At 37.8% G+C, this 11,680-nt stretch overlaps 1 protein-coding gene across 2 annotated transcripts; it reads left to right on the forward strand.

Annotated features, from left to right (window-relative positions):
- Positions 1 to 1,169: 1,169 nt before the first annotated feature.
- Positions 1,170 to 11,409, forward strand: Shc (SHC-adaptor protein). 2 transcript variants are annotated; one of them, XM_017612234.1, is made up of 7 exons: positions 1,170 to 1,361; positions 3,501 to 3,782; positions 6,183 to 6,253; positions 8,539 to 8,770; positions 8,868 to 9,019; positions 10,052 to 10,440; positions 10,508 to 11,408. In XM_017612234.1, the coding sequence occupies exons 2-7, from the start codon at positions 3,681 to 3,683 to the stop codon at positions 11,011 to 11,013; spliced, it is 1,452 nt and encodes a 483-aa protein (XP_017467723.1). In that variant the 5' UTR covers positions 1,170 to 1,361; positions 3,501 to 3,680; the 3' UTR covers positions 11,014 to 11,408. The 2 variants fall into 2 exon arrangements, with proteins under 2 accessions (XP_017467723.1, XP_017467724.1); XM_017612235.1 differs by lacking the exons at positions 1,170 to 1,361; positions 6,183 to 6,253 and having other exon boundaries at positions 3,698 to 3,782; positions 10,508 to 11,409.
- The last annotated feature ends 271 nt before the right edge of the window (positions 11,410 to 11,680 follow it).

The following is an 11,680-nucleotide window of genomic DNA, read 5'->3' on the forward strand; positions in this document are numbered from 1 at the left end:
GTCGGGATGGCCGGGTTCGCGACTTAAATAATGAATCTCCGGATGGGCGGGACGGAATTGCAATTGAAATGATTATAATATTTTTTTATTAATTTACAAAATTCTACCAAATTCTTTTTTTTTTTTTAACTGGGTGGTAAGATTTGTGTGGACACAAGTGTACATAACAGTACCACACACATTATTAGGGACACGGTTTCTTACAAGTTTTGACAATTTATTTTTATAAATTCTTGTACAAAAAAAAATTAGAAATCAGGTACACTGCAAGCAAAAAAATTAAAAAGATTTTTGAACTACTTCAAACATACACTACAGGGGTATTTTCTAAAATCTCATTTTCGTTGTTGATATATGCGACAGGGTAGGAGTATGATGTATTTTGCAACGATTTTTCATAACGAAAAATTACACTGTACATACTGTCATCCTATTTTCATTCAGTATTGTTTGACAATTCATCATATAAAGGCTCACACCCCAACAACGTCCCCGAATTATTCAGCTGTATTACGAAAATCAGCATTCTGTGAGAAAAGTTTTTGCATTTCGATCGTATTATATCACATCTCTGGATTATTTTGTTTGGAGTTCTGTGAAGTCAAGAGTCTTCACCGGTAAGCCAGCTATGATTCAAAACTTGGAAGCCAACATTACTCGCATAATTCGCGGTAGCAATGCTGGAAAGAGTAATTGAACACTGGACCTTCCGAATGGACCACCGACAACGTAGTGGCGGCCAATATTTGAATGAAATTATTTAAAAAAAGTGAATATCAGTGATTGTTCTTTCCGGTAACATTGAAGATTTCGACATCCAGTTCGGTTTAGGGTGGTTTTTTTTATTAAAATCAAAAGCCTAGATAGATCTGTTTAGATCACCCATGAATGAAGAGTCAACTTCATAGTCGACAAATACGAAATATTGATAAAAAAAACAGCGAAACTCGGTAGGTCAAAGCATTCGATCGGCGACCTGTAAAGAACAAATCATCCACACAGGTTTCGATAGCTCAAATTTTTGTTTTTCTGTTTCTAAGATAATTGAGTACTCATTCAGTCGCTGTAAACGTCGGAACATAAAAACTCCAGTTTATTTATCAAAATTTTTTAATAGCTGTCATTGACCAGAGCGAATTAAAAAAATACTTTTTTAATGAAAATAAAGTACCAACTGGTAGTCTGCTCTTCATATGCGCATATCAGCCAATAAAAAAAAAACCCACACACAATCAGAAAGGCCGACACTTCCGATAATTGCGCATATGTACATCCATGCCAAAGATTTCCGAAGAAATTCCAATGAGTACATACACGTCCAACGTTCAACATTGCTGCAGCTCATGGACTCATGGATAAGTGTGAGTAATTGCAGGGGTCGCTGTTGCAAAATTAAAAATTGAAATCCGCCAGCCTATAGGGTGGTGTTTTAATTAACGCAAAGTTCTTTTGCTTTAGTTTAGCTTTTTTTTGCGCCCTTTGTTTGAACTGTCAACAGTTGAGGGCGTTCTCGTCGTTGCATCGCCATTCATTCATTGTTTTCACAGCGATTCGTGTTTGTTTTTCCGGCCTAAATAGCGCGCCTGTCTTTAGTTAACAGCCTCGGTCATTGTTGACCGTCATTGTTATGGGTAAATGGTAGAAGTATGAATGTTTATGCTGCAGTCACATTCAGCCGACTGTGGATTTTTAATTAATTAATTATACAATAATTAATGTTCAACACTGTTCATAAATGTGTGTAGAACATTTTTTTTGTTTGTTTTTGTAAACACCAGCTTTTGCTATTTGTCTCTTTTTCAATCCTTTCGGTTTGGTTACATTTGTTTAAGCTTGTCGACGTGACGCATTTGTCACTGTATATGCGTGGCTGTTGTTGGCTAGGGTTTCACTTAATGGTTGGGCGCCCATCTGTAACAAACACCAAATATTTAGCAAGAAAATGCTTCTTCAAACCCAGAAGTTTCGCTTTACATGGCACACGCGCCTAAAACAATCATATTTTTTTGCAGTTATCTTTGCTGTTATTGTCTACCTTTGTTAATGTAGATAAATATGTATGTACATATATTAGGGTGCACCACTCTCCTTAAAAAAAATTGGTGCTGTTTTTCCATCGGAATTATAACACTTATTATATTATAAGACAGCCGCCAAAATATTTCGGAAAAAATATTAAGATTTGCGTGGGCTGCACTGATTTGAAAATACCGCAAAAAAGAGTTTTAAAAATTAAATTAGTTTTTAAAAATACTTTTTTTCCAAAAACTTACTCAGAATATTTTATGAACGGCATCAAGCTAATAACATTTTTGGAGGTATTTTCAAATCGATCGGCGACAGGTCTTTAAATATAATAAATTTTATAATTTCGTTGAAAAAAATAGTACATAACTTTTCTTGTTGAGACACCGTAATGTACATATACATACATACATATGCATCTATCTATCCATAAATGTGAAAATAAAACTTATTATTCCAGACGGATATTATTTTCCGGGCATTGAGCGGAATTACTATTTATGCCATCTGAATTTCAAATCAGAAATTGTAAATAAACTGTGTGGAAAATATTATTGCGCATTTTTTTAATTGAAAATTTGCGTATCTACTAATCATAATCGAGGCTACTGCCGAGTCTATTGTATGCCGGTACTTCATGCCTACACATGTATGTATAATTAAGGCTAGAAACTGTCAAATCGACAGTTATCTCTGTACTTTAGGAGCCGCAAAGCTGCCTTTGCTTGGTTCGATTTCCTAGTCCAATATTGTCGTATAACCAAAATCGACCCGCGTAAATGGCAATAAAACCGGCCGCAGTCGACAAAAATCTACTGAGACAACCTTCACTTTCGCAAGTCGACGCCAAACCGAAGAAACCCTGAAATTTGTATATACACTGCCATACGAAATCCGTGGGTATGACAAGGAAATATACTCACAAATTAATAACCGCACGGGTCATAAACGCTATATATCAGAATTCAGTTCAAAAACAATCCATCTCAAATGAAAATATGCTGAGATAAAGCGTTCTTCGATTAAATTCTGCAACAGGGCGTTCTTTAAAAGCTTTCTGAGATAGGGCGTTTCGAACTACTGGCTTCCGACATGTCATTGCTACAATGGGGGTTGGAGCCTGTTTGTTATGTATTTTATAGACGTCTGGCTATCAGCTATAATGTAGATATCATCTCCAAGACGAAAGCTGAAGGCAAAAGCCTATTTTGCAATAAATATAGAAACTTCTTTGATGGGACTTTTGTCGGGTCGGTGATTTTGATTTAACTTAAAGAATACCGTTTTGTTTTCCATTCTTGTTCTCAAAGGACTCATATTAACGACGTATTTGTTTGTTGGTTTTTGTAGAAAATCAAATTAAAAGATGATAACCTTTTCTTAAAACAAGTATTTATGTATTTCATCATATGTGTATGTACATACGTCCGTCGCAGTTTATAATTAATGCTCTCCTTTTCTATACTTCCTTTCAGCATCCTGACTACCAGAGACGCATTACAAATTGATGATGAAAAAATCTCTCATAAATGCCAACCGCTGATGTAAAATTGCACAGCAGAATCGACTGAATATTATTAATTTACATACAACAATACATACATACATACATATTATAAAACACATAACTGTATACGCATCAAAGGACACAAAAAATGCCACGCAATGGCTGTGAGACCAATGGAGGCGTTGACAGCGATGGTTGCGCATATCCCGATGAGCTGATCATGGAGCAGGGTGTTTCGTTCAATGTGCGGGTGAGTACCCACTACATATGTATGTATGTACATGCACTGTAGTATTAAATTACATGGCATGCCACTGTAGTGAATATTTTCGGATTTCTTGCATTGCGCGCGCCACATCATAGTCTTCCTGTCGCCGTTGGAGCGAACGAGTAATCATAATCGGACAATGACGTCCTGTCGGGCTGCGCGGCATGCGGTCTTAACCGTTGTGGCATTTGCTTTATGCATTTCCTGCTTCCTTTTTCGTGCTGTACTAACTATTGTACTCGTACTTGCATGCATTTTTTATTTGTTTTTTGCTCATAGTAGTTCAATGCACGTTGCCTCCGCTTGATGAATGGCATTGCCTGCTTCGAGTATTAAGCAGTGGTAGAGCAGGAATGCTGGAGTTTCATTGCTTCTCGAGTAAAAGATGACGTTGGCGGTGCTGCAGCATGGCTTTTAATTCTTTTCATTTCTTTTTTTCTTTTTCAAAGAGTTACTTCCTTCTTGCCAAGTATTTATTTTACTTCCGCTACTTCCGTTGGCTTCTGCACACTCAAAGATATACACATGCGCGCCTACAGCTCTACTACAACCACTCACAGCGGCTTCTGCTTGTTGGCTGTTGGCGGTTGGCGTATTTTCCAAAGCCAATGCCAATGTCGTCGCTACGCTAAAGCGCCCATTCTCATCCTCCACTTTCTTCTGTATGCGCACTTTCATTGGAACATTCATTAGCTTAAGGCTCAAGTGCTCGCCTACCTTTACCGCTTGCCACTGTTGATTTTCATTATAAGCGCGTAGTAAAATGTTTTTTTCTTGTTTCTTCTTTTTGCTTACGTTGCATTTTAACGCATACGTTCATACTATATGTACTCATTGCCCACCTGCTCCTCAAGCTCTGCATATTCCATGTATGCATTTTGTTTTTACTGCCGCACAGTGGATCAGCAGTACTGTAAGCGTCTCAAAATTATATTCTCCAAAAGCATGATTTTTTCTGCGAAAATTATAAGAATATGCAATTTATTGATTTCAGTAAACATTTCATATTGAAGTTAAATCAGGGTTGCCTAGTAAAAAATAAAAAAATGTTAAAGCTCAAAAAATTTGTTTTTCTTATTTTTGAGGAGAGTTTCAACTGGTAGCGCTGTCTGGCGCTGTCGTGTTGAATTAAAAAATGTTGCCCGAATTCGGCCACCCGGCATTAATTTCTAAAGGGATTAAGTCAGAAATTTTCTGGTATGGAAAATATGTGTGCACTTCAACAGAACTTTCTCAAACGAACCGAACTGCATCAAAATTATCATATCGAAAAAATCTCACTTATTCTCTTTGGTAATTAACCGATTCAAAAACAAAATTTGAATACATTTTACGATTTTCCACAATATATATTTTTTTCTAAATTTGGTTAACTTGCATTTGCTAGCAAAAATAAAATAAAAATTAAAAAATTTGTTTCAAAAAATGGAGTTTTGGAAAAAATAACGATTATCGGTACAAAAATATTTTGTTTTCTAATTTTTGAGTGGAGTTTTAACTGGTGGCAGACCAAAAAATTTTTAAATCGGTTTTCAAAAAGTCGCTTTTTGTAATAGATATGTAACAGGTAACCGGGCAAAAAATACAAAAGCTTAAATTAAAAATGTATACTACAGTAGACATTAAGAAATTAAATTCTATGAAACTTCAGTCAGTATTTCTTTCTTTTTGAATTCTACTGAGAAAATTTAATTTTATGGAAACGACCGAAATTTCCGAAAACCGTCCATTGCTCCAAAATTTTCCCCCCAAAACTTTTCCAAATGATAACCCTTCAGAATAAAAAAAAATATCAAAATCTCTTAGGTGGTTTTCGAGGTGGTTTAATATTATTATAACTGTTTTTTTTTTGTTGAGAGTGCAGACGATAACATTTTCAAGCATATATTATTCTATTATACTTTTTATAGCTTAACCATGGAATGAAGTTGTGAAAATATTTTTTTTTTTAGATTTTTATAAAATACTGACTGAAACTTCATGAGCCCTTGCGGGCCATAAGAGTTCAAGTAAATTTCGTAAAGCAACACTCAAGACTATGCGCACATGGCCATACAAAATTTTGTCTGATTGGCCATGCGTTACTTACCTATATAAAGAGATTCCAATGCATTCGAAAAATATGCTATTTTCAACATTTATATAATTTTAAAGCTTATAGGTATATTTGAAAAGTTTTATAAATCTGCATTACAAATTAAAATAGTTACAGATTTTTGAGACGCCTAGCCTTTATCTGACCCACTGTGTGCTTCCACCACATTACCTTGCCACCTAGTTCTTTTTTGCTTTAGTCTATTTTTGTGCCAGAACTCTAACCGCAAGCCACTTGTACCGTCATTTGCTGCTTTTCACTACATTATTATTTTTTTTGTCTTCCAGTACACCGGCTGCGTGGAGGTGAAAACTTCAATGAAATTGCTGAACTTTGAAACGAGAACCAAAGTTGCGCGGTAAGTAAAAAACACTTACGTACCTACTTCAGTATGTATATGGGTTGTATGCAAAGTTGTAGGTCTTGCAGCCATATAAATGTGCGGTTAGTCCAGGAGTTGGGGGGGTGGGAGGTGGCTGAGGTTTTTTCGCATTTCTTTTGGGTTAAACTCCAGCCCAGCTTAAGGTGTAATAGGATTTCGTGGGCTTGGATTTATATTTTACGGCTGCTGAACAAGTCGTGCTCGGTGAGCGGAATGTTCATCTAGCTTTGAAGTGGTTGGTGAGTTACGTAAAATGATATGACAATGTGAATATCAGTGACAAACTCGGTTTTGAGTTGGAAGAAGTGAGAAATTAAGTCGGATGTACAGATAGATTCCCCTGCTTTCTATGCGCTTGGGAAAAGCATACAATACGGTACAGTTGTACTTCTTTTTTTTGACCTGATCATTTCATAAATTTCANGAAATCAAATTTTCAATGCAATCTGTACGCATAAACAGGGCTGGGTGGTGCTTTTTGAGATGGCGGTATAAACCAACAGTAATTCCTCCTTCTTGTTGGCTGGTGTCAATTAGAAACGCCGTGTTTGTCTAACGCAGTGATTCCCAAAGTGGTCCAGGTGGATCCCAGGGGTCCAGGGAGTTGTAAGGGTTCACGAAAATGTATCTGGTTTCGATAGTAAAGAACCAAAATGGTTGCTTGATAGCCTCTTTATTTCATTTAAATTTTTTTAGTGGTGTTTAGTGCTCTTGACGCACTGCTCCACTTACCGTCACTTTGTATTTTCATACGTGGGAAGTCTTAAAGGCCACCTGCTGACTAAAAAGAACCGGATATTGGTATAACACTGAGTGGGGCGCGGCGGAAATTGCTGGCAGCAGAGATTTAAGCACTTGCTGCGTATTTTCAATGCTACGGGATAGTACGCCACCATTACCTTGTTGAAGAGATTATATAATGTTGAAGTCCCTGAGACTGCATGCTGGTTTAATTCCATCACACATTTTCGGACTCACACATTGTCGAATCTTCACTCATGGCTCCAAAACTGACTCTGGGTCATGATCTTTTTCGAAGTTAATGGGCCTAAGCTGCACTTTTCTGTTGGGGAATATTCACATTTAACGACGACCAATTATCCTTTAGAAATCTCATTGTCTCGTCATTGCGCTTCAACTTTGTCGTTGTCGTCCAATCCATCCGATTAGCGAAAAGCGATCTGGTTGCGTAGCATTCACGTGGTCCATAGTGCTTCTGATGTCAGGCTCGTAGGGTTGGAGGTGCATGCAAAGAGATGTTGGGTGTTTGGTGGACCTTACCCGCACGCACGGCAGGTGTTTGCCACTTCCGTGCTCAGCCGAGAGAGATAGCTGTTGAGTCGGTGGCAACACCCAGAACGGAATTGTGCTAGGCTGCATCTGGTCTCGATGTCTGTTTCCGCGTGACATCCCACGAGAAATTGCTTCGACAAGATGGTGTTGTGTTCTTCCACCGCCAGCATCTGGCTCTCTTCGTGGGGGTGATGCTCGGATGACATGAGGTGGCAGCCTGTGGCCGTACGTAGAGCAGCGTTCTGGCATGTTTTGCAGATTTCACCACTGTGTGTCGCTCGTTCCTGCCGACCACACTTCCACTGCATAGTTGCCGCTGACCGGCCGATTGCCTTATAGGTTGCAAGCAGGATCTCTTTGTCGGCTCCCCAAATTCTGCTGCTGTCTTTGTTCTGCCAAGCAGTTTTTTGCAGGTATCTGAGACTTGTACGGAGAAGAGGTCTAGTACGAGACTGATCTCCTTGGTCGATGTGGTGAAGAGTGTGGCGGTAGATTTCGCGACGCAGATGTTGAGGTTCCTTGCAGGGAAGTGAAGAAATTTGATAGATCGGTGAGATTGCTGGTTATCTTCTCGCAACGGCTGTCGCTGTTTGAACTCGTCGCCATTATTGTACAATCATCGGCGTAGCTTACCAAGTTGACTTTGGCTGGCGGCGGTAGGAGTTTTGCCACTTTGAGCGACCTGTGTTAAATTCTACGCGGCGTGGAGTTGGCGTCAGAGGTTTATCATTGTCTGCCATGGGGCGTACGCTGTCAGAAACAGTTTTTTTTTTCTAATTTGGATGTTGCTCGGATTAGGGATGGAACCCTGGCCCTACGGAGTGGTAGCACGCACCTCTAACCACTCAGCCACAGCGGCTGCGGTATACGTGCATACATACGTATGCATAGAAAATAATAAATAAAAAATAACGATACGTTAAATTTCTAATGTTGACAAATTTTGTTTTGAAAAATAATTTCATCAGCGAATGCATCAATCGCGTGTGCGAGGCTGCTGGCCTCAAATCCGTTGGCAAACGACGTGTGGACAAGAAAATACTGCACTTCATCTCTGATCGGCCGCACATGCAGAATGCCGGCACAAATGTCATAATCAACGTATCTAGTCGAGCACTGGATTTGGTGAACGCGGAGACGGGCCAACGTATAGCCAGTCACAATATGCCACACATTTCCTTTGCATCCGGCGGGGATTCGGTAAGTTTTATAAATCGAAAGAAGTACAAAAGAAGCAGATAAGTATATATGTAGCATTTTTTCTACTTGAATTTAATTTCGTGCTTTCTACTTACAGGACACTTTGGACTTTCTGGCATACATCGCCAAGAATGAGGACGAGTGGCGTGCTTGCTACGTGCTCGAGTGCATCGGCGGACAGAGTGAAGACTTAATATTGACAATCGGTAAAGCATTTATGCTGCGCTTTAATGCAATCAAACATTTGAAGTGAGTAGAAAATATTGCGTAGTTAAAGTGAAGTGGAGGAAAATAGGAACACAGTAGCTTCCGCTTATACAGTTTCTTTAAAGAGTATAAGCGGAAACTAGTTTACCTAGAATGGCGGGAAAATAAATAGGTACACAAAATTTGTTTATAAAGTTTTGGCTATTTTTCTTTTGTTCTTTTAATGTGTTTTTATTATTTTTTCTGAAAGTATGATTAGCTAGCAAAAACCATATAAGCAACTTTCTTTAAAAACTTGGAAAGTTCCACCAACTTTTACCAAAATTTCAAACTTTTTAATCAGAATAAAAATATAACGAATTTAAACAAATGTTTATCAAGATTTCTAACTTTTCATTCAGAATTAAAAAAAATCTAGGTATGCAGTTTTGTAGCCCATTAAATTTAAGTAAAGCTCTCTTTCTTACAAAAACCACGTAAGTAAAAATTTCGAACTTCGTACAAGACTGATAAAAATAAAACGAATTCAGCAAATGTTCATCAAAATTTCTAACTTTTTATTCAGAAGTTAAAAACGCTAGGTATGCAGATTTGTAGCCCATTAAATTCAATAAAGTGCAAGTTTGATGTAGCTAAGACGTACCATTGGTTTTTGGCAATTTTTGCACGGACGGTGTTCATGTATGGAACAAATTGCGTGACACCGTCATCAAAAAGAATTGCCAAAAATCAACGGTAAGTCCTAGCTACTTCGAACTTGCACTTCATTTCTCTAAAATTGAATACGCTACAAAACTGTATACCTAGATTTTTTAAATTATGAATAAAAAGTTAGAAATTTTGATAAGCATTTGCTGAAATTCGTTGAATTTTTATACATAAAATGAGATTTTGGTTTTCATGTTTTTTTTTTTTTGATAGTGAGCACAAAAGCAAAATAGCCACAACATGTTAACATTTTGTTCCCGCCACCGTTTGTATGTACAACAACACTTCTAGTGACTACTAAGTACCTAGTATTCCAAATTTAGTTTTATTTTATTAATATTCACATTTTATTTGTTTTTTCTCAAGAAATCAAGCCGTTCTAAATCTCAACACACCCGTAGAGAATAGCAAAGACTACTATAATGATTTGCCCGACAAATTACCGCCAGACTTGCTGAGCGAAAACGATTTACCGCCAGAGTTGCAGAAGCAATTGTTGTTACAACATCAGCAGCAACAACAACAGCTCCAACAACAACAGCAAAGCAGGCAGTCACAATTACCTCAACACAAAATCGGGCAGCTAAATTTGAAAAAACCGCGTGATCGTCTTAGCAGTAATCTGATTGATTTGAATAGTCCACCACCCGATCAGAGTTCGGCCAATGTGAACCTCAGCAACTTCGATCCAATGGCCGATACAGAGGGCGCATGTGCGTTGCCACAAGCGCCCGTGCGTGATGTCTTCGATATGCGTAACTATACCTTACCAAATATAAAATAGGAGCACAATAAACTAATTCCTTTTTTTTCTTCCACCAGAACCATTTTCCCTCTCCGCTGAAGTGCAACGTTCACAACTCAACACCGAATTGTGGTTCCATACGGGCATTAGTCGTCAGATTTCAGAGAGTATGCTTAAAAATGATGGCGATTTTTTGGTACGTGAATCTCAGGGTAAACATGGCCAGTATGTGCTCACCGGTTTGGAGGTAAAAACACCCAAACATTTACTACTTATCGATCCGGAAGGTGTAGTGCGTACGAAGGATCGCATTTTTGATAGTATCAGCCATTTGATTAACTATCATTGGGCTAACTCATTGCCGATTATATCAGAGGATTCGGAGTTGGTATTACGCAATCCGGTGTTGCGGCAATCACCAGGGCAAAAACAACAGGAACAGCGGCAGCAGCATGCAGTGCATTCGGCAGCTGCCACCAGCGCCAGTAGTGCAGCGCATCATCATCACTTACCGACACAACAGCAGCAGCAGCAACAGCAACATCAGCATACACATCATGCGCGACCGGTGGTGAATTCTTGATGAGCCTTCGGTAAGCTACCACCGGAGCATGGAAGGAATTGATAAAGCATTGAGATTTTGTTTAATAAATAGTATATAAAAAATTTCGCAATTAAGTAGCAATTGTAATAGATTAGGCGCACTTAGTAAAGTAGCTGTGAAGCAGTTAAGCGAAAAATTTTGCGTGCATTTCAGCGTGTATTTTATACATATGTATAGCAGAAGTAGTTTTCGATAATCCTAAAAATAGTTTTCTAAACTGTATTAATGAGTTAAGATGTACATTCAACGTGCTTTACGCATTTCTAATTTTTTCATGCAATCTTCTTAGATCTACCTTAGGCTTTTAAGTTAAATGTTTAATTTGTGTTTCATTTAACAGAAATTTTATACAGTATAATAAAAAAATTAAATATATGTATGTACATAAATCTGTTTAAGCTTTTATTTTTTTTCTCTTTTTTTTTAAACACACATGTTTCGCTTTGATTTAAAAATTTGGTTTCCTACAGAATTATTTTATTAATGTCCATATAGGGAGGTATCTACATTAGGCTGCATCACTCCCCATAAAAAAAAAAATCGGTACTGTTTTTCCACCGGAATTATAAAATTTATTATATTTTAAGACTATCACCGAAATATTTCCTAAAAATATTAAGANGTGAATAAAAACGGGTTTTTTTTA

The sequence above is a fragment of the Rhagoletis zephyria genome, unplaced genomic scaffold (assembly GCF_001687245.7).
Source record: "Rhagoletis zephyria isolate East Lansing unplaced genomic scaffold, Rhagoletis_zephyria_1.1 Rzeph_scaffold_00514, whole genome shotgun sequence".
NCBI classification, from domain to species: domain Eukaryota; kingdom Metazoa; phylum Arthropoda; class Insecta; order Diptera; family Tephritidae; genus Rhagoletis; species Rhagoletis zephyria.

Excerpts from the sequence above, each read along its gene's own strand:
- Shc (XM_017612234.1), top strand. The coding sequence starts at position 3,681 with ATGCCACGCAATGGCTGTGAGACCAATGGAGGCGTTGACAGCGATGGT. Across the intron at positions 6,254-8,538 it reads ACGAGAACCAAAGTTGCGCG|CGAATGCATCAATCGCGTGT; the intron begins GTAAGTAAAAAA and ends TAATTTCATCAG. Across the intron at positions 10,441-10,507 it reads GCGTGATGTCTTCGATATGC|AACCATTTTCCCTCTCCGCT; the intron begins GTAACTATACCT and ends TTCTTCCACCAG.